This window comes from Ahaetulla prasina, chromosome 7 (assembly GCF_028640845.1).
Source record: "Ahaetulla prasina isolate Xishuangbanna chromosome 7, ASM2864084v1, whole genome shotgun sequence".
Lineage (NCBI taxonomy): Eukaryota > Metazoa > Chordata > Lepidosauria > Squamata > Colubridae > Ahaetulla > Ahaetulla prasina.
In genome coordinates, this window is record NC_080545.1 from 27,561,651 (window position 1) to 27,585,659 (window position 24,009).

The 24,009-nt window shown below is 35.0% G+C and overlaps 1 protein-coding gene across 1 annotated transcript in view; it reads left to right on the forward strand.

Moving 5' to 3' along the window:
- WASL (WASP like actin nucleation promoting factor) overlaps positions 1 to 16,696 on the forward strand; it is a 28,384-nt gene extending 11,688 nt beyond the window's left edge. The window contains exons 2-11 of the mRNA XM_058190172.1: positions 611 to 745; positions 1,283 to 1,369; positions 1,748 to 1,844; positions 4,819 to 4,842; positions 7,364 to 7,532; positions 8,172 to 8,214; positions 8,548 to 8,701; positions 11,139 to 11,647; positions 12,780 to 12,888; positions 13,950 to 16,696. Of these exons, the coding sequence (XP_058046155.1) occupies positions 611 to 745; positions 1,283 to 1,369; positions 1,748 to 1,844; positions 4,819 to 4,842; positions 7,364 to 7,532; positions 8,172 to 8,214; positions 8,548 to 8,701; positions 11,139 to 11,647; positions 12,780 to 12,888; positions 13,950 to 14,011 (1,389 nt within the window). The 3' untranslated portion in view covers positions 14,012 to 16,696. The remainder of the gene's footprint in view (positions 1 to 610; positions 746 to 1,282; positions 1,370 to 1,747; positions 1,845 to 4,818; positions 4,843 to 7,363; positions 7,533 to 8,171; positions 8,215 to 8,547; positions 8,702 to 11,138; positions 11,648 to 12,779; positions 12,889 to 13,949) is intronic.
- The last annotated feature ends 7,313 nt before the right edge of the window (positions 16,697 to 24,009 follow it).

The following is a 24,009-nucleotide window of genomic DNA, read 5'->3' on the forward strand; positions in this document are numbered from 1 at the left end:
TATTAATATTTTAATGATTTTGTTGATATAAGTTCAGCTTAGCTGCTGCTGATCCAAAGCCAAATGAAGATCATGCACAGACCATTCTACAACAAATTTTGTACAGTGTTTTTTAAAAAGTCAACAGGATTGGGTTTAAAATACTTTAATTTTTTACTCTGTATTGTTTAATTTTAGTAGCGAATAGGCTTTTATCTACATCCCTAGCCAAAGGTAATGTTAGGTGTATATGTTAATACATTAATGTACAAAATGGACTGTCTTCTGTCATCTACTCTGAATTGCCCAACTTTGATAAAGTGCATAAACTAACTGATAATAAGATGATATCCACTGTACCCAGATAACTTTTGGAACAATCAATACAATTGTGATAAAGTTGGGAGGTGTTGATGTATCTTCATGTTAGTGTTTTTCAAATACATTATTTTACTATTTTGAGTGCTGTGGCATTTTGTTGTATGTTCAAAGAAACAGTGCACCATTATCTGCCTGGAAATACTGTTTTCATCAGATGAATTCTGCAAGATTTTATTTGTGTCTAATGGAGAAGACAGTGGAAAGATGATACCTAAATTTTAACATAATATTTTTGAAAATTTTATTTTAGACAATGTGCTCTGTGGTCGTCCAGATATATGCAGCAGAGCGCAGTGCTATGTGGTCAAAGAAATGCTGTGGTGTAGCTTGCCTTGTAAAAGACAATCCACAAAGATCCTATTTTATCAGAATATATGATATCAAGGTAAAAATTGTTTTTGCCATATTTAGTTTATATTTCTATTGTTCATATTTTATGAAAATGTTGAGTCATAGGCAGTTGCATATAATTAAATATTAATTGCTAAAGCAATATGGATAGAGTGCTACGCAGGAAGCAAGCCCTTTGTTTTTCATATTCTATTGCAGATATTATTTTCTTGCTGAAAGTATAAATAGCTTAGTTTTTGCTTTTACAACTTCAGGGGAAAAATCTGGTCTGTTTACACTGGTACATATCCTACCTTTGAATTTTGCCAATATTTGTTTTAATAGGCTCTTGATACAATACAAATTACATGAGAATGTAGCACATTTTTAGATTTATGCTACAAAAGTACAAGTTACCAAGAAGTTAAGATAGTTTCTATGTTTTAAGCATAGAATTTTAATCTGAAGCAGTCATCAGAAAGAATATAAAAACTTAGAATGTCGGAAGGTGAGATATAAATCATGCATAATTTATTGTCTCAATGTTTGTATCTTCTTCCCTTCTCCTTCTGTCCCCTCATCACTCTTGCAGGATGGAAAACAATTGTGGGAACAAGAATTATATAATAACTTTGTATATAATAGTCCTAGAGCATATTTTCATACCTTTGCTGGAGACGTAAGTATTTTCAGGAGTTAATTTGGAAAAGTGATTATGTTAAATCTAATCTGTTAAAGTAACCTATCAAATATTAAGTAATTTTACATGATGTCTATATTTCTATTGATTATTTTCAAATATTTTAATGTTCAGATAGAACTGTTTGATTTTTACTTGAAAACGTAATTTATGTTTAATCTTATTTTTAGTTATAACAGAAAGATATAAGAATAAAGTATTCCTAATTCCAGATTAAATCAATAACGGGGAAAGGTGTGGGTCTGAAGTCTACTTTGTTCAGTGGGTTTTTTGTTTATGTAATTTCATAACAGCGACTGAAGAGCTGCATATTTTTATTCCTGTCTTAGGTTGATCATGAACATTATTGTTTTTCAGACATGTCAGGTGGGTCTTAATTTTGCTAATGAAGAAGAAGCTAAAAAATTCCAAAAGACTATAACAGACCTGCTTGGACGAAGGCAGAGAAAATCTGGTATTTATATAGTTTTTCAGTGCTTGTTTATCTTGTTTGTAGTTCTAGCTTATAAAAGGAAACCTTTGGCTGTGGTCATACACAATTAATCTGTGCCCTTCCTACTTTGCTTTATAATAGTATGGCTTGATCAGGTTTTCAATTAATGGAGCCTTTGTCCAATACTAATGCAGCATCTGGTAGAGTTGATTGGACCAGTGCTGAAAGTTCCTGAACTTCCCCTATTGCCCCTGTGCTAAAATTAGGCTTCAAAAAAAACCCTTTTCATAAAATATTTTTGTTTTGTTTTTGTTTTTTTAAATAAATTCTGTAAGAATATCATTGCCTGAAAGCTCTTCTGTGTATTAATTAGCAAGTAATCACTTTTCACAATTTGAATTTAAAAGAGAACATATGCGGATATGTACAAAATGGATCACTCTACACAGTGCATGATAGTTTTAGAATAATTTATTACCAACTAGATTTGGTGGCTATGTAGTCTATTACAGAATTAATTCATTAAATATTATTATTCCTTTCTAGAAGAGTTAATGTAAGTAATAAAAGCTAACTGTAATTTAGCAAAACAGCCAGTGAGAATTAATGGGGGTACCAAAAAACAAAGTAGGATAAACCCAAGATATCTAACGAAAAAATGTTTAAAATAAATAAATAAATTGGATTTTTTAGCTTGGCTTAGCACAAGACTGAACATGCTCAAAGCAACAATATATGGTATGTTAGTTGAAAAAATCATAAAAAAATAGAGATGCTGGCAAAAGAAACCTGCTGAAGGAGCATTTTAGTTAGGAAGTAAGAATACCCTAATATTTTGCTCTCTGGTCAGATGCTTTATGTACCTAACTTACTTAAGTTACTTACTATATATTATTAACTATATGGTATTTTAGTGCCACAAATACATGTTTTCTGTTTAATTTTACACACTCATACATAACATAGGTACACAGACACAATATGTATACTATATACTACTGAGTATGCTAATTCTTCAAGAATTTTTAGTCTACATTCATCTTTTTCTGCATTATAATGTATTGAGCTGGAGCTTGAAATTACCTAGCTGCCTAGATACATTTGTCTAATTTTTTTAATGTTCAACTACATTATGAATTAAGTATAATTTCCATCAAACCATGCAGCATCCCACTTGACCCATGTAGATCGTCTTGTTCCCCAACCCATGCTTCCCCAACACGTGCTGCTATAATGTCCTCGATCAATGCAGCATCTCTTGTGCATACGCACACACCTTTCCCAAAACCACATGGAAGCTTTTGCGCCCCAGAAATCTCTTTTCCAACCCATACCCCATGCGCCCCCTTTCTCACTCCCACCTGGCAACACGAGAAAGGAAGAAAGATGAACTGATTTCTGATGCTCCTGCCAGCTTCCCACAGAAAAACCCAATGGGGAAGCTGCCAGAAAGTCAAAAAACACTCCTGCTTCCACTGCTTTTTTGCTTCATTCCTTTTGTCTGTTTAGGTAAGGGTAATGATGACCCAGTGGGCAGAGATTGCGTAGTATTTATATATCTATATGTAAATATATATACCAGCAGCTTTATACATATAGGAAATTCTTTAACCTCTTATTCTCGGGTAAATATTTTCATGTGTTTTGCATACAATATAGAATTTTGAATTTGTTTTAAAAATCAATGTAAGATAAAATTTATTGGCAACAATTGAAATCTGTTCTGGCAAAGATATTATTGGCATTCTTAGTCATGCCTTTCTTTCTTTTTTTTCTTTCTTTTTTTTTATGGACAGAATTGTTTAGCCACTAGATGGACTCCTAAGTCTATATTACACTACTGGATATAGTTCTGATTACAGAAAGTTTTCCATGAGTCTTCTAGTCTTCATATGTTTTAATATGAATTCCTGCATGAAGTAAGGGATTGGACTCTGTACTCTGACCTTTTCCAACACTATCATTCCTACAATATAGATTTATTGACAGATAAGGATTTTAGAATGAAAAATTATATAATAAGGGACAGAGCATCCTGTTTTTGTTAGCTTATTATATCAAGATGGTGTTTTTTTTTCAAATGATGAATAAATCATATCGGAGCTGCTTCAAAATGTAGGTGGGAGATAACCTGCCTTATTCCACTGGGGGCGGGGACTAAATTACTGCACATTAATTTTTTTAAAAAAAAAAGTTTAAATGCATTTTGCTGAGGCTGAGTTGCTTTCAGTCAAATAGAAAAAGAGTTTAAAATAAATTTTAAATTTTATCTTGTTCCAATTAACTCAGATGTATCTCAGCTGTTTAAAAAAAGTGCATTGTTGTCCTTTTGGATACAATTTGCATAAGATGCATATCCTCTTTATAATACATTTGAGGTTTTTGAAGTTTTAGATAAAATAAATAAAAACTTATTCTTACATATGTAACATTTGTAGATCTAACATTTTAATTGTTGAAAATCTTACTGCACAATATAACACATTGCTTCTCTTTAATATGGTAAAACATATGATATGTACACATTTGTGAACTATAATCTAAAAATTCATATATATTTTAAATGAGGTAATTACAGGAATATTACACTGTCAATCAGTTATTCTTTTTATTTACTTGTCTAGAATTGCATACGTTCAGTTGTGTTTTATTTGTAAGATAGAAACAATGGATCGGCAAACTGTCCAGAAGTACTAAAATGTTGAGATAATATTTTTTTAAAATATGTCACTTCTTGACAGCAAGTTGTGTCTATGTGTTTCTCTTACTTTTTTTCTGCTTTACTTACTTTTTTACTGTCATTTACACTTGAAAACTGACTTTAAGCTAGTTAATAGTGGTCCTGCAGAGTGATTATATAGAGGATCTGGAATCATTTATAGGCCATTAGAGATTACTTAAAACCTTTACTAAAATGGATGAAATATTTATTAGCTTTTTTCTTAACTTCATGCATGAATGGAATGATACTCATATGTGTTTTCCCCCCTAACAGAGAAAAGGAGAGATCTACCAAATGGTAAGGTTTTTATTAATAACTATAACATGATCATCATTGTTGCATAACTGCCATCTTTAAGTGCATTTTGAGAATGATTAGAATGCCCATATTTTCAATTGGTAATATGAATGCAACAGTGAAAAAGTCACAAATTACAACCATTTTAACTTTATTCTTGCAATATAAAACTTGTATGCTACTTGTATGAAAATGTTCTAATCTTAGTCTTCTTTAATCTGTTTTCACATACTGACAATAGATTGTTATAATTCAAAATTCACTGAGAAATTTCAGTTGCTAAGTAGGAAGGAAAAAATATCTGAGGCTGTTTTTTTTAAAGAATTAATTGCATTCTACATTTACACCTTTTCACTTTTCAGCAGCCTAATATTGGTACAAAATTGCACTTTATATTTTTTGACTACTTAAAAACAAAAACAATTGAAGAAACCAAGTAATATAGCATTGAAACAATTGTGGGAAGGAGGATTCTTTGTTTTCTAAAAACTGGACAGTGTAGCATTTCTGTACATAATACTTTATTGCAGCACAAGCCTTCCCCAAGAACAGCAGAGGATCACCTCTACTCTTTGAGAACTTGCAAGCAGTTGTTGCCACATAAATATATTTGTAATGCACAGTCCTTTATACATAGTTTTTTAAAACTCAGTTCAAACAAAAGTCTCAAGGGTTATAACGTAGCATACAACTTTTGCTTTTTTCCAAAAGTTCTAGCACTAATTGGGACGAGGTGCTGTTTCAGTGTGATTGTTCCTCTTCTAGTTGCTACTGAGCTCTTGGAGAACCTCCAAGCTCCAGACAGTATTTGCAGCTCACCATAGCTTGTGGTCCTGGCAATTGAATGAAAATCCTCTTGCCTGCTTGTAATAGCTGCCAATCTCCAGATGTTGCCTACGCTTCCCTGTAGGCACTTGCTTTCACCTTTCCTGCTATACACATCCCTCTTCCCACTCTCTCTTAGCATATGTTTTTGTAAGCTCAAAAGACTGGGTGGGGCGAAGCTGCCTCTGGAGGTGAGCATGACTTTGAAAATGCCAGTGTTGATCAATTAACCAGGAAGCTTCAGCACTGGCTTCGATGCAGAACTAGAAGTCATGGTCTCCTGGTTTCTAGCTTGATGCTTCGTGATTTTCGACCTGTCCTCAGAGTTACAACTATCGCACCATCTCTGTGGTCACTTGATTGCAATTCGGGCATTTGGCAACCGGCTCACATTTACAATGATTGCAGCGTTTTGCAGTCATGGGATCACAATTTGTGACCTTCCCAGCTAGATTGTAACAAGAAAAATTAAATAGGGAAGCAGGATTAATCCATTTAATAATCACAGTGATTCACTGCATTAAAATTGGATCCTTATTTTGATGACTCACTTAACAACCACGTTGCTTGGCAACCAAAATTTCAGGCCCAATTTGGTTGTTAGTCAAGGATTACCTGTAACCTATAAATTCTTCAGCTTTATGTTTCCAGTGCTGTTGGTAACAAAAAAAAATCAAAACACTGTGTATGAAGCATTTATTGAGGTGAAAATGGGGATTTAACAGAATTAGTTTTTAAATTCTGGAGTTGTATCATCCATTTTCATTTTTAATGTATGTGATGGATTAGAAACTGATTTATTGTATAAAAGACTATCCCTTTTGAAGAGCAGCTGGGGAATACCCAGAAACATGACATTTTATGTTTTGAGAAAACCTGCAGATGGAGAAGATATCAACCTACTGGATATTTGTAGCTGCTGTATTGTCAAGTTGTTCAAAGGATGAACGCAAACCTCTTTGATCTTCACTGTCTTTTGCTGATGGAAAAGTGTTTATGTTGTGAAAGCAGGGGTTTCTGTGTTGGATATCAACATAGTAGTGTTAGAAGTGGAAATTCCTTATATTTGTGTGTTCCTTATGGACAGCCTAATTCTAATTAGAGTGGATAGTTTGTTCCTTAACAGACTAAAACTTTCTCTATATAGGTTATGAATGGATATATTGCTAGTGAACAGTTTGTTTAGTATTCTTTCCTAGTAATACATTGATGTAAGTCAACTAAATAGAGTGTCTAATTTCTGGGAAAAATTTCTTAGGATTGTACCCTACAATAAATTAGCTATTATGTGTACTCAAAATATATTTATAATTTCGGCATTTTAATCAAACACTCATAAGATTCATAAATTTTCTGCACTCAAGTACGTTGATATGTACTGTTGGAGCAATTACTAAGTCAGGGGTGTCAAACTGGTGGCCCACAGGCTGGATGCATCACGTGCAGGCCATGCTCACCCCAACTCCAATGATGGGCAAAACGTCATGTGCTGGCAACGTAACAGGGCAAGTTTGACACTTGTGCACTAGGTGATTCAAAAACTTTGAAATGTATTCTTATGAACCTTTCTTTTATATATAATATTTCCTTGTTTTCAAACATTCTTCAATACTTTTGAATACTGAAACCAACAGATTATCAAAAGAAAGAAAAATCAATTCAAATCAAGCATACAGTCTAGTTGTATTCTTTACAGGTCCAAGTCTGCCAATGGCAACTGTTGACATCAAAAATCCAGAAATCACTACTAATAGATTTTATGGTTCACAAGTCAACAATATCTCCTATACCAAAGAGAAGAAAAAAGGAAAAGCAAAAAAGAAAAAATTGACAAAGGCAGATATTGGAACTCCAAGCAACTTCCAGTAAGAATGCCTGTTTAATTTGTTAAGATTTTAATTTTACAAAAAAAACCAAACCACAAATGTGTTTCTTTGCATTTCAGTAGAAAAACCAATCAGTTACATAATCCTACCTGCACAGTAAGAGTTCCTTATATTAAGTGTCCTACAGTAATTACCCTTCAGTGCTTCATTTAAAAGTCAAAGCCTTGATGGCTTATGTAGTTAAATGAAAAAGTGTTAGCATAAGAAAACACAATATTGAATCCACAGAAAGAAAGTGGAACAAAGAAGGGTGGTGAACTCTAATAGAAGACAAAACCAGTCCAGTATTAAATTATATATCTTTTTTTGAAAGCAATTCAATGTATAGTGCTTCCCTTCCTTCAATTGAGAGCTTCAGCGTTTGCTAATTTTAGGGAGGATGAATATCAAAGTGATGGTATCTGATAAATGTATGGTTTGATTACTCCTTTCAAGAAAATGCTAAGCCATTTTTAGAATCTGTAGAATTAAGTGTAGAATTCATTTCATTATTATGTTAACATTTTCCATTTTTTTCTTCGATCAGGAAAATAATTATAGCAACTGCCAGTTATTTACTATATTGCAGTTGTCTTAACCTCATGTATCTAAAGCTTTTTTCTTCTTCCTTGTTTTCAGACATATTGGCCATGTTGGCTGGGACCCAAACACAGGTTTTGATGTAAGTAAGCATGGTGAAGATTTACATTAGTCTTTTAACATATGAAACTTAATTTCTCTGACTACTGATTCCTTAGATAGACATTCCTGTTCTAGAACAAAAATAGAAAAGTAGTTTAACTGTGATCCGTGTATTTGGGTTGCAGTCTTAAACAATTTAACCCAAATTTCTTTCTTTCACAATTAAAAAAATATCAGAAATTCACGTGTCTGGAGATTTCAGCCTTGTTCACTTACATAGAATTCAATAATTTGTGGAACATTTTTATACAAATTATGTCACATTTAGTCACAAGAATGAATTTACAATTATCTCTGATAATATTTCCTGTAGGTTAACAATTTGGATCCAGAACTGAAAAACCTATTTGATATGTGTGGAATTTCAGAGGCTCAGCTGAAAGACAAAGAAACTTCCAAGGCTATATATGATTTTATTGAAAAAACAGGAGGAGTAGAAGCAATTAAAAATGAGTTGCGTAGACAAGGTGAGTCTTCTTTTATTCATGCAAACTATTGATTATGCTTTTTAATCTCTACAGAAGATTTAGAATATTTAAATAAGGTAATTTGAAGAGTGCTCTCTTGATTTAAAAATACATTTGCACATTTGTTAAAATATGATTATAGTACTAGGCCATACTTGCAAATATATCACATCATAATACAGAAAATGTTTTCTATTATTTGAGCCACAAACTCTGTAGCCTATAACATATTGCTACAATTCATTTCAACAAACATCTTGATATTTCCCCAGTAGAACAACAAAGCCAAAAAAAAGAATTCAAATTTTTAAATATACCAAGTAATGTAAAAACTTCTATACATCTTCTTTCAATTATCATCATCAAATGTCTCTAATGGTTGAATATAATTTTATTGGAGGATAACAAATAATAATAATATCATATTAGTAATAGCAGTAATATAATATTACAATACTTAACATTGTATGAGCACTGAATACATGAATACTTTATCATGCTAGAGTGAGGGTCATGCAGTATAGTATCAGTCTCATTTGGTTGAATATAAGATATGAGGGAACGTGGTAGACTTCAACAAAAGTTAATATATGCTACATTTATAATTTAGGCCCACCACGCTGCAGTGGTATGTATGAATTCCAGTCTTTTTAGTTTTCATATACCTTTTTACTTAATAGGAAGACAATTCCTCCCCCAAAATAATTAACTATGAATTAATAGTGTATACATGTGTTAGAGAAAGAATTAGCTTATATTTTCTGAGGCGTATAGAATACTCTGACAAAATAGGTAGTGAATGTCACTATTATGAAGAGTGAATGTCTAACTGGATGGAAGGGAAGTTTTGCTTTCCCTACTCAGTTATCTTTCCCCTTTCTTCATGTCAGTCCAGTCTCTCTCACCCTCTAGTCACCATAGTTGCTATTTTTTTTTCACATTTCTGATGGTAGAAAAGAAAGAAAGGTAGTTTATATATAATTTTGTATATTCCTGTGTGAAAGAGAATGATTGATGCATCCATTTGGAATCCAGTTTGTTTTATAAATGGAATACCTTTTTCAGCGGCAATTAGTTTGGGTTAATTAGTTTGGTTTGGGGTACCTCCCAAGTTCCATCCATCCAGTTTTGCCTTTTTTTAAAAGTGTGGCTTCTGATAACATATCTGTCAAAACTTATATATGTGCATACATACCCATATAAACACACGTGTCGGTAGTATATGTCATGATATTTTCAATCCCCATTTAGAAAGGCAAGCATGGTACACAATCTTGTCTGGATTCATAGGGTTGCCTCTGTTCATTCTTCTTTCAGAGTTGTCTTCCTTTTGGGTAAACATGGTATTAGCATTTAAGTTTCAGCTATGATTTGTATACATAACTATGCTAGGCACAGTGACACTAATTAATCTTGCTAAGGATACTAACTGACTTGTCTCAATACTTCTCCAATTCAGTATTTGCAGACTATTTGTAAGTCTTGTATAAGAGATGATCACTGCTTGAATGTTTGTAATCTTGAGGTCTTGATTAAACTATCTTGTGTAACTGATTTTTCTTATGTGTTTATATGTAATCTAATAGCAAGCCCCATTACTTACAAATGACAATCAGTACTAGTCGTAACTGAATGAAATGCATTTACCAATATGACTTTGTGACCAAACTGTTTAGTATGTGCTCTGGACTCTGTAGTGGTGGGGATTGTGTATAGAAAATTGAGTGTAAAATATGTGCAAATTTGCTTAGGTTTTTCATTATTCTAACTCTTTTGAAATGATAAGTACCAAAGAAGATGATAATGAAGCTTCACATTATGTCTTGCATCTTGCCTGTGCACTTCCTTGTTTTAACCACTTGGAGTTTTCTGCATATCTTACCCAAATTGATCTATATACTTTTAGCTTCTAAGTTATGGTAATTTACGGGATCTATCTTTGAGCTATAACAGAACATAATTCCAGTGCTTCAATTGATCATTTTCTGGGGCTGGAGATATAGAGATATGTATTTTGTCTTTTGTTTTAAAATTTTATTATGCTTTACATTTTTTCAATATGATAAATAGGTAATACTTTTTCAAAACAAATGAATTATGAATATTAAACCTCTCCATAGATAAAAACATGGGCAGCAGAATGTAACATTTAAATAAAAATATTGCCCATTAAATATATTTACTAGATATTAAAATAAAAGTTCATGTTGCTATTAGTGAAAATAGTATTATCATCTCTTTTTAACAGATTGCACCAATAAATGTGAGTGGCAGAAAGTTAAACACAATTTAAGAGCATCTTCAGGGAGTATGTGAAGTATGGATGAATGCTTTTTAAATAATTGGTGTATTTTAAATACTGTCAGTTTTGGCTTCAGAGAGCTGTTTCATAGTGAATAAATATTCTTCTGTGTCTTTGAATTGTTTTTGCTTTCAGCTCCACCACCACCTCCACCATCTAGAGGCGGTCCACCTCCTCCTCCACCACCACCACATAGCTCAGGCCCCCCTCCTCCTCCTGCTAGGGGAAGAGGAGCCCCTCCCCCACCTCCTTCAAGAGCTCCAATAACAGCACCCCCTCCCCCACCTCCTTCTAGACCTGGTACTATAGTGCCACCACCTCCACCAAACAGGATATATCCTCCTCCTCCACCACTTCATTCTTCTGCACCCTCTGCCCCCCCTCCTCCCCCTCCTCCACCATTAGCTGGTTCTTGTGGACCTCCACCACCACCACCACCACCACCACCTCCTGGTCCTCCTCCTCCACCTGGTCTTCCATTAGAGGTTGACCATCCAGCTCCTTCAGCAAATAAAGCAGCTCTTTTAGATCAAATAAGAGAAGGTGCCCAATTAAAAAAAGTAGAACAAAACAGTCGCCCAGTCTCCTGTACCGGAAGAGATGCACTACTTGATCAAATACGACAAGGTATACAGCTGAAGTCGGTGAGTATCATTCTTTCTGGCTTCAAATTTCCAGATTATTTTTAAAGCCATTTTCTTCTACAGACGACCTTCGACTTAACAATAGCAATTGGGACTGGAATTTCTATCGCTAAACAATGTGGTTGCAAAGCACAACCACATCACTTAGCATTGGCAATCTTGTAGTCCTGGCTGCTGTTATTAACCAGATACGAAAGTAGTTAGACAAGACAACTTCCTGCAGGCTTCCCACAAAAAGAAGGGAAGTCAGCAGGAAGTAGCAAGTGGTAGGCTGATAGGCAAGTGGCTGCTGCTGGGTGGGGGAGGGTTTGATGTGTGAAGGGTGTGGATCAGGGAGAGTGCAGGCAGATGCAAGAGTGTTTACATGCTTTTGAAATTTGATGATTAGTTATTATTTCCAAATTATTGGACAAAAATCAAATGCCTCTAAAATAAACCAATAATGAAAGAAAATGGAAAGATATAGCAGGGAAGATTTCCATACACACACAAAAAAACCTTCTACAAAACCTTGTACCTTCTACAAAATATGTTTGAATAACAACTAAATGAATTTGCCAAATAAGTAAGAGTTGTCCTTTCTGTGCTATAGATGTGGTGAACCAGGAAACAAAACAAAGCATTTAGATCTTAAGTTTTGAGGTTCATTGTTCATCTTCCCCTGTTCAGTTGATCTTTTCTCTAGTTTTTTTTTTTAAGAAAGCTTAATTTGTTCAAAGAAAGTTCATTTTGGAGCTTTTTTCAGGGTTGCTGATGTTTAATGTGCTATCTTTATGTACAAAAATCTGCATCCCAAATATCAAAAACTATTACCTTGGAATTCTAAAATGTACTTGATTTTAAATACCTAATGCTTTTATCAGCCTGGGTTTTTTTTTTTTTTTTTAGAACGTCTCATAATTTACCACCTATCCCACTTTAGGCATAAAATCTGGCTGAGTGACTGGTGCAGTCTCTCTCTCTCCAGGGTTTTTGTAGGGAAAATAGGAGGAAAAGGGGACATTAGGTATGTTTATCCACTTGAGTTATTTATAAAAATAAGGATATATAAAAAATAAATATTTCAGGCTTCTTAAAATATATGAATATATGTGCTGTTGTATTCATTCTTATATATTTAATATTGCCTAAGGTATCTGATGGCCAAGAGACTGTACCAACTACACCTGCACCTACGTCAGGTATTGTGGGTGCGCTAATGGAAGTTATGCAGAAAAGGAGCAAAGCCATTCATTCTTCAGGTAGGTCAGGAAATAAATATTTGATTTATTCCAATGCCATCAGGAAGGAAATAACTTTTTAGCTTTTATCTCTGCAGCAGTAATAGATGCTCAGCATCTTCTGAAGCAAATTCTAGTCTGTTTTATTCTCTTTGAGAAGATTCATGAAAGGAATAATCTTTTAGCTTTGTGTCATTAAGATCCATGAAGCTGAATGTTTAAAGAAATGGTTTAAGAGTGAATACCAAAGTTCTGGCTTATGGAAATCCCAACAATAATAGGTCTCCAAGCTAAACAATCAAACAAAGGTTTAGATACTTTGATTAGTTTTGCTCTGTCACCTCTTCAGAAGAAAGAAAGGAAAGAAGGAAGGAGGGAATCAGGACATTCTGTTTTTGAAATGAGAATAAAACATTGCATAAAAGGAAATGTAAAGAGAACTGATGACTCAGGAAATACGTTTCCTTTTCTTGAGTAACCTGTTGGCCAGAAATCATTGATTAGATTGACAAAGATTAAGAGTTACTCATAAATCTTGTGAGTTCAGTCTCCAGCTTTGGGATATGCTTGTCAGTGCACGAGTACTTAGCTAAACATTTAAATTTAATTAAGATCTCCTTTTTGCATAATGAATAATTTATCACGTTAGCAATCAGATTAACTGGTGACCCTTTTTAACAACAAACTTAAACTTTTTACTCATGGCCATGGGTTTTTACCTGTGCTTTCCTTTTTCACAATCAAAACTGAGAAAACACTTCTAAAACCGGAATCTCATACTTGGATCAATTAAACTTAAATTCAACTCAACAAGTTGACGGAGAGTCACTGAAAGGGTATGGCAATCCTGAACCCAAAACAACTTCTTCATTAAGGCCTTCACTTATAAATTAGAAGTGAAGTTTATGCCTTTAGTGTGTGATTGTTTCATCTAACGCCTAGATCCTAATTTGCATAGACGTTTACCTTTAATGGTACAAATGCTGGTTAATTGATACCCACCATAATAATTTTACCAATAATTGTATTACGTACTAAGACTTTTAAGCTTTCTTTCCAAATAAGTATTTTTGTATCAACAGATGAAGATGAGGATGAAGATGATGAAGAAGACTTTGAAGATGATGATGAGTGGGATGACTGATCAATATATTATATCTTATATATATTTTTACGGTGAAATACTAAACTTTCTGTCTATGGATTCTGTAAAATTATCATGTAAATGTTTTATCAATTTACTGTATATTTTTGTTGCCTTTTGCTTTTTTATTAATCTGTGCAATACCTCATTTAATCTGTAAAGGTTTGTCATCCTATACAAGGCTACTCCCTTAATATGTAAAAGTTTACATCGGATGCCTAGTGTACATGTGAATACTTTCCATTCCATCAATAAGGGAGTTTTAATGTAATCTGTGAGATTGACAAACACACCTTAAATGTATTTAGTTATAATTGCAAGAAGGAAAACACTATTTTCATACCCTACTTTTTCTGTATCTAGATTTTCTTATTAAAACCTAATATAGCACTACATACTTTAAGCAATGCAGCTCCTAGTTTTAGCCTCTTCATCTGGGAAACTCTGCTTCATGGATGAGGCTGATAAAATGAAGAGCATTTCAATTCATAACACTACCATTCAGATTTAGTCTTCAAGCTGTAAAGCAATCACTAGAAAAATTAAGTGATCATGAAAATTTTCCCTGATCCGGAGCATTGTTGCCTATATCAGAGCTTTGATACCTGAATACTGAATTTAAGAATAGTCTGTTTGGTCAATAAATCTGTTAGAAACAAACCTTTGTGACTTTTCCCAGCTGTCGTTCATGACAAAGAGGAGTTTTGGCAACTACTGCAGTCGTTATTTATTTTTATATAAGGTTTTTTACTGAAGGGCTGTAGTTGATGTTTGCTTTGAATAATAATGGTTGTAAATTAATTTTTTTTAAATGTAGGGCATTGGTATGCTAATAAATGAATTTAAGTAGTATAACTTTGCAGTTTTCATGGATTATGGGACATGTCAACACAGTTAGACACTGGATCCTATAACTAAAATAAATAGAGATGGAGCCTTAAACCTATACTTTATTGATTGTGACAACACTAGATAATAAATACTGTTGCTAGAAGGCCAATGAGCATCTTGCTGATGTTTCCATTTTTCTGAACTTGGCCTCTGTTTGTGTTATCCAGATCAGTGGGTGGGCACTCTTCCATCAAATGCAGTATTTGTCACAGGCTCCTATGGCTATTCAAGCATGTGGGTCACTGTTGCCTTGTTTCCTTTTGACTCTTAAATTTCTAGATTTCAAAGCAAAAGTAAATAGAGCTAATTGAACTATTTATCTTTTGCTTTGAGGGGGAGCGATTCACTACTATAAGGTTTATAAGCCACTGTTTTTTATATATACCAAATTTGCACATTGCAGTATTTCACTAGAAATAAGGGATATGGTCTTAAAAGTTGGGTGGTCCTGCATTTGGAATTGCATTCCAATATATGATGGGAAAATTTGAGTTTTTATTTTAATTTTTCATCTTTACTAGGAGACTTACTGTTTGGACTATCTGCTTATTTTTCATGCAGTATTGCATTTAAGATAAGCTTTATCAATGCTAATACTCTACTCACAGTAAGAATACACTTAATAAATGCAGAAGGTTTCAAGTGAGACATACTTGGAGTACAATTAATCCTGCTTGCTTCCTTCTTCATTTTTCTTCTATCCATGACATATTGGATGGAATTATCTTCATTGAAATCCAGTGTTGGCCTGATCTTGGCAGGCTGGACCTGCATGATTTGGCCTGGACGTTTAATGCAATTATAATGTATGTCTAGTATTTGGATTTTTAATTCTGTAAGAAGGATGGGATTTAAATAGTATGTTGATGAAAGAAGATGTAATAAGCAGAAGTTTATTCCAAAGGGAATAACTTTAATTTAATGCAAACAACTTGGAAAAGAGCATTTTCAAAGTATCTTCATTTCAGTTGTATCTCTGGCGCTGCTTTGTGCTAGAACAACTTTTCAGTTAGCATTGCTGCTAGTGGGCTTGAGGATTGTGAGTATGTAATGATGCTATGAAGATGGGTTAAAAGTTATGCACACGACAGAAAATGTTAGTGGCCTACAGTACAGCCTGTAGGCTTTCTGCTCTAGTTTCATAGAGGGGGCATTTAAAGAGTTGATATTGCTCAATTGGTCTTCAGCAATATTACTTGTAAATTAAGCACATGCTTCTAAAGTTGGAAGAGTTTGAAAAGAGATACTATTTTGAGGATACTTGTGTAATCCATTAATCACTTACCCAATACTTTTCCCCCCTATAGAAAGTGTATCTACGTTATTGCACAAACATTCAACTGTTTTGCTTTCAATAGCATATTGTATGGTTTTAATTTAAAGCATGACCGCAGTTACAATTAGATTTAAGGTCACAGCTGCATGTTTCTACTTTCTTGCTCTCGGTGTGGGCAGGAGGCAATGTTTCTTGTCATTGAATCACTACTGCTAATTCTTGCAGCCAGGGCAGCCTTTTGCATCAGTTAAATTGACTGTCCGCGTAGCCTTGCCAAGTAGTGAATGAGCCTGAGGACTGTCTCTGAACATTGCGCTTAGACAATAGCATCTAGCGACTTGTACTCTGAAAACATCTCAATCATTCAGTTTTCCATTTCATCAAATTGAACTTCTCAGTATGTGAATTTCCTTTTTGGCTCTTCTTTTTCCTCTTCTTTGGAAATGTACAGTGAATAGGATGTTGCACTGGTGGCAATTCATCATGAAGCATAATAAAATTAATTTGTCTCAGTTTAATAGTATGGTGTGACTTTTATGACTTCACTTAAAGGGTGGATTGAAATTGGTTGTGTTGATCGGAAATTGTTCCAGATATTTCCTTAAAAATGATTTCAACAAATAACTTACATATGTCTATAGTATTATAATGGGCTAATTGAGATGACTGCAGTATATAAATATTCTGATAATTCTTCCTAAAATTTTCAAAGGGAAAACATGGCAGACAAGGGATACCCTCCCCCCCCCAAAAAAAAAAGCTGTTTCAGCAGGACTCTTCTGCTCCTCATTCCCACCCTAGGACCATTGCCATTGGATTCCCAATAAGATAAGACAATATCATTACTTTATTTCATAGTAAACAAGTATCCAACAAACATTTAAAAACAATTGTTCATTTTGTTTATAGCATGCCAGGGGAATAATTATAATACTAATTCTCTGAATAATAGTAGTGACAATATAAATGCCAGATTATTGGACTAGAATCCTCAGAATCTTCAATGAAATTAGTGGTATTAATTTAGAATTCTTGAGGCTGAAAACCACGCATGCAAAGTGACGGGTTGAAGTCTATAGCCTTAAACCAGTGATTCTTAAACTGGGGGTTATTAGAGTGAGACACTGGGGTCTCACTCTCCATTTACCTCTCCCTTTACCAACAACAGCAGAATGGAGGCCATCAAAATGGGGGGGGAGGGGAAGAGGGTAAAGTTTGGAAGCTAACTGAATATTTCTTCCAAATAAGCCACTGCAATCTGCAATTACTATAATTATTAGCGGGCAGTTTTTTTTTTCAAGAGTAGAAGGAACAGCTGAAATAGGATTAAAAAGAATTACATGCTGAAAAGAATTCCACTAAGACTGATTAAATTCAAATCCTAAATATTACATAGAAATGTTTAAAGAGTTTCAAAATCTGTTATCTTTAATAAAGTTCAATATACAGTATTCAAATGATTTCCTTGCAATGACTTGTGTGGCAGTTGTGCCCATTTTTGGATCAGCAGGTATCCTAATACCTTCAGATTAGACTACTGCAATATAACCTACATAGGGAAGTCTGGGCAGTTATGTGTGTTCCCAGAACAGCTTTTATTACACCTGTGCTCCATGAGCTGCACTGGTTGCCAGTTTGTTTCTGGGTCCAATTCATGGTACTGGTTTTAACCATTAAAGCTCTTCATGGGATGCGGCTGGACTACTAAGGAACCACCTCTCCTGATTTACATCAGCCTGACCCATTAGAAAAGGCATGCTGCAAGTACCAACAGATAATAATCTACATTTGGTGGGTTCCAGTGCCTTTTCTGCTGTGGCCCCCACCTTCTGCTCACAATTAGATTGGTCCCATCCCTTTTGATATATTGAAAAGCTCTGAAGACCTGATTAGGCACTCCAGGAACAGTAGCGGAACTGGAAACTTGTATAGATGGCTTCTTTGTTAAGGGACCATTTTTAATTTTCCCTTTACCTGTGGTTTGTATTTTTGGTTTTTATATTTGTATTTGTTGTCTATTTTCTGTTTTATTGTACACCGCCCAAAGTCGCCTTCAGTGAGGTAAGCAGCCATACAAATTTAATTAATAAACAAACTTACTTTGGAGAAATATTTCTTCTCCTTGATCTTCTTCATTGTGATATACAATGGCCGGTTTAGCTCACGCTGGTAAAGCCTGTTATTAAGAACACAGTAGCCTGCAATTACTGCAGGTTCGAGCCCGGCCCAAGGTTGACTCAGCCTTCCATCCTTTATAAGGTAGGTAAAATGAGGACCCAGATTGTTGGGGGGGCAATAAGTTGACTTTGTAAAAAATATACAAATAGAATGAGACTATTGCCTTATACACTGTAAGCCGCCCTGAGTCTTCGGAGAAGGGCGGGGTATAAATGTAAACAAAAAAAAAAATACAAACAGCACCAACTGCAGAAATTTTGAGGAGTCAAAGGAGCATTAACTCCATGAAGAATGTATGGGCATGTATGCAGGTACTTCCTTTGGATCACAATTTGGACAATAAATTCTGTTGTTAAACAAGGCGATTACTGAGTTGCACCAGATTTTGCAATCTTTTTTGCCATGGTTGTTAAGCAAATCATACGGTCATTAAGTGAATCCAGCTTCCCCTGTTGACTGCTTGTTGAAAGCCAGCTGGGAAAATTGCAAATGATGATCACATTACCTTGGAACGCTGCATCCTTCATAAACATTGGTTGCCAAGGGTCCAAATTTTGATCATGTGACCATAGGGATGCTGCAATAACCATGAGAGGACCAGTTATAGGTCCCTTTTATCAATGCTATTGTAACTTCAAATGGTTGCTAAATGGATAGTTGTAAATCAGGGACTACCTGTATATCTTTTCATTTCTCAACATACAACTTGGAGAATGATCTGACAATGCAAATTACTTTGCTTCATATCAACCTTTAGAAGTATGGTACTTATTTCAAAAAAACATTGGAATGGTAAATGGGACAAAATGGAGGGAAAATAATAAAAGTTCTATATGGCATCCTTCACTTTAAACTCAAAAGAACTACAAGAATTCTGCAATATTCCTTTTGTTTCTGTAAAATGAAAGTAGTAATTGTGTTTTGTTTCTTCACTGCAAGTTACACAAACAACTTACGGAATGCTACATAGAGTTGCTTATTTTCTATTCCATAGCCCCTTTTTAATGGGCTTGTAGTAACTACCTTAACTTTGTATTGATTAATGGACTACTTTGGGAGTCATTCCAGTTGGAGAAGTACAAAAAAAGCTGTAAAGCTAATATATTAGAAGCCAAAATGAACTGGTATCCTGGCCTCCGTGTTAATATTTTCTGTAAAATGAATACAGTAATTATTTGAAATGTAAAGTTTCTCAATTGCTGATCTGCAAGTTACTGATAAGTTTGCAAGATTTGGTTACAGTTTATTTTCCAGTGTTAGTGCCATATACTGTGAACCCCATGTAAGCATCAGGAAGGGCATCCGGCCAGTAAACACTCAGCTATATCCATCGAATTAAAGGACTACAAGAAAAAAGTGCAATACATGAAAAATCTCTACAATAAAGTAAACTTAGTGTAATTATTTTAAATCAACATCATTTTAGCCATTTAGCCTCTTCTGCATGTTTCCAACTAATACGGTCCTGAGCTTTCCTTTGCCAATTGGGTCCTGCTCATATCATCGATCCATCTTGTTTTAGGTCCCTTTCCTGGATGCTTTTTATCAAGTGGGATCCGTTCTATGACTGCCTTGGTCCACCTGCCATCAGTTCTTGCTATATGACCAGTCCATCTCCATTTCAATTCTTTTACTCTCTTGATGATACCGTATTGTTTGTTCTCTAATCCAGGTGCAGCTCTTTCTAATTTGTAATCCCAAGTATGTATCTTCATGGCTCTTTGCACCACTCAAAGCTTTTGTATCAATTGTGAGGTTAGTGTCCATGTTTCACCAGCATACGTTAGAGCAGGTAGCACAATTTATCAAAAACATTTCAGACATAGAGAGGTTGTTCTTGAAAATTATGCTTAGCTTGCTGAATGCCTCCCAATCACATTTAACAAGCAATTCAATTTTCTTTATTATATCTTCTTCCATTGAGATCTATTGGCCAAGGTATATATACAGTAGTGGTCTACTATGTCTAATTCTCCAGATATAAACATTTTTATTTCTTTGGTAAATTTATGAAACATAACCTGGCTCTTTTTTAGGTTTATTTTTAAGCCAAATGGTTCTGCTTCATGCAGCTCTTGTATGTGCCTTTGTAGCTCTTCTGGGTCTTGTAAGAAAAGAACAACATCATCACCAGGCTCAAGGCTGACTCAGCCTTCCATCCTTCCAGCGTAGGTAAAATGAGGACCCAGATTGTTGGGAGCAATATGCTGACTCTGTAAACTGCTTAGAGAGGACTGTAAAGCACTGTAAAGCGGTATATAAGTCTAAGTGCTATGGCTATCTACAAATCTTAAGTGATTTAAATAGGCACCATTGATTTTTATTCCATTTTATACCCAGTCAAGTTTGCGAAATACTTCTTCAAGGCAGGCTGAGAAAAGGATAGGTGATATTGTATCGCCTTGTAGTACATCTCATTCTATGTTGATTTCCACTTTAAAATCATTAAGGCAAATTGTCACCATTGTTTTTCACATATTGATTGTAGTAAGTTTATGTAAGCAGTGTCTACGCCTTGGTTGAGCAATGCATTAATTATTGCTTGCTGGAATATTGAGTCCAACACCTTTTCATGGTTGTAATGAAAGCCATGCAAGAGGCATGGTGTAATTATGCCTTTCAATGATATGTTAAACAACCTGGATATGATCCATTGTGCTGTAGCCACTTCTGAACCCTGCTTCCTCTTTTGGCTGTGCGTCATTTAAAGTCCTCAATATTATTTTTGCTAAACTTTGTGGAAACCTTGTAAATGACTTGAGAGGCAGCTTATTGGGTGATAGTTCTTTAAATCAACTTGGGGGGCCCTTTCTTGTGTATAAGAATACCATTCACCATTTTTCCATGTATCAGGTATTTTTTCTTCTCTGAGGCATCTCGAGTATGATTTTGCTAGTGTCTTGTGTAAACTGATCACCAGCTTTCAGCATTTCAACCATAACACAGTCATTTCTTGAAGCTTTGTCATTTTTCATTGATTTTATGGCACTTGATACTTTCTCCATTAGGATATCTAACATTTTCTGTTTTGCGGGTGTTGTTACTTTTAAATGATCTTGATCTTTGTTTAGCTCTGAATATAATTTTTCAATTATTTCTAACATTTCTATCTTGCTCTACACACAATGCCATCTTCACCTTTTAATTCAAACGCTTCTTTCTTGTATTTATAAGCTTGCATTTTGCTCTATTAATCCCTTTGTTTTCTTCAATTGCCCTCTTCACAAGCTTCACATTAAACTGATGCATTTCTTCTTGAATACATTTTCTTATGGTCTTGCAAAGTTCAACCTACTCCAGTTTATTAGTGAAACATCTGATATTCTTCATTGTCCATCATTTTTTCATTAAATCAATAGTTTCACCAGATATTTTATCTGTATCAAGTGGTGGTGCTATAGATTCAAAGATGTTTTTTACTATTTGTTCATTTTGGTCTGTAAAGTTCATCTCTTCCAAATTTTGCAAAAGAGCAAAGCGATTTGACAGATTAATCTCAAAACTGCTGTTCTCCTCTAACAGCTTTTCACTCTTTATTTTTGTTTTTCATGACATCACTATCATTTTAAGTATAAGGATACATACATCTACATGGGTTTTTCTGTAGCATATAAATATCCAGGCAACGTGGCAAAAAGGGACACTGTGGCTCAATGGCTAAGATGCTGAGCTTGTCAATCAAAAGGTCAGCAGTTCAGTGGTTCGAATCCCTAGTGCCGTGTAAGGGGGTGAGCTCCCATTACTTGTCCCAGCTTCTGCCAACCTAGCAGTTCGAAAGCACATAAAAAATGCAAGAAGAAAAATAGGGACCACCTTTGGTGGGAAGGTAACAGTGTTCCATGCACCTTTGGCATTTAGTCATGCTGGCCACATGACCATGGAGACGTCTTCAAACAGTGCTGGCTGTTCGGCTTTGAAACAGTGATGAACACCACCCCCTAGAGTCAGGAACGACTAGCACATATGTGCAAGGGGAACCTTTACCTTTAATGTGGCAAAAAGGAAACTCTATTTAATATTTTGGTGTGTATCAACTCAAAACAAGTTGCTGGAGAATTTAAAAAAATATTTTAACCTAAGCCTTTTTATAAATTCTGGGGCTATGACAACATGCTATTCCTCCTTATCTTGCCAGGTGTCTGCTATAACCCAAGTCTGCTATTCTCACTCCCTGTGGCAATAGATTGTCTGGGCAGGAAAGCCAGGGTGATAATGCCAGCTACCAGCAAGAGAATAGCTGAGATGTGGAGGATTCAATGACACTGATTTACCAGAGGGATTGATGTGCCCATCATTTAATGTTCCCTGCAGGCTTCTCCAAAGAGAGCTACCAACTTTTAATCCTGGGCAGCTGATGACAACCTAACCTTATCTGCTGTCTGGCTCTGCTATAGTTAACTCATATCCTGCAATCCATCAACTGCTCAAGTGGTTTCCCAGAAGTTTGGCAGAGCAGACAGAAGGGCAAGATGCATTTATGCAGAAGAAGAAAATGCTTGGCAGCCTTTGTGAGTTTGTCTGAGGTTATTTTGCAAAATTGTCCAGGGCTGACCTTATCAGGGCTGTGCCTGGTTAGAGCAGATGGAAACCTTAGGTGTGTATGTGTAGAAAACACATAGACTCATATACAACACATAGACTCACATACAACAGCACAAACTGCCGGTATTATTGTTGTCACCCAGAAAATTGTATAGTCATGTCCATGAAATCACTAGGACTAACTTTATTGTTTTAATTTGATTTTTATCTCACCTTTATTAGTTTATGAGTAGCTCAAAGTGGTGAACTTATCTAATAGTCCTTCCTCCTATTTTCCCTACAACCACCACCACCATGTGAGATTGAGTTGGACTGAGAGAGAGAGCTAGGCCCAAAGTCACTCAGCTGGCTTTCATTTCTAAAGTGGATCAGAACTTACTGTTTCCTGAATTGTTCTCCAGCACTTAATCACTATACCAAACTGTCTAAGTTATGATTATGTTAGGTAAATAACCACTATACAAAATTGGCTAAATTATGATTATGTTAGGTAAAGCTAGTTATGTGTGTGTGAGAGAGGAAATAACAAGATGGTAACTAGGGCATTGTAATCAAAGCCTGGCACTTTTTATCTGCATGTGCTGTTGACCCAACAGTTGTGTTTTGGATCACAGCACTACAGCACAATCCTGGGTGGGGGTTTTGTTTAGTTTTTTGTTCTTAGACAAACCAGAGAAGGAGATTAACCCTCAGTGTGGGAGTCACTTCAGAATAAGCATTACTTTGTGCTGTAATACTCCATTTTTACTGCTAGGTCAGTAAGGATTTTCTGCTTGAGACACAAGAACCAGTTAGAAGCAATACTTTCTTGCGTTTGATTTCATACAACCATGCTTTAAAGTTTATGCGGAGAAATTTTAAATGATTCACCCAAGTTATGGCCTTCTCTGGAAGTCTGCAGTCAAAGAATGATTTATTCCAAGGAATGTCTAACTTTCAGTGTAGATCTCACCACACATCAATGGGCTCAGCTCCTTCTTATAAGTATAATCCTGCCAAAATGCAATTTCAATAATGGAGAAGACAGACTTGACCAACAATTATTAATTTCCAACTTCTTTAGGACAGTTCCTTGACTTAGACACATTCTTATGATTCCTAACTTTTTCTG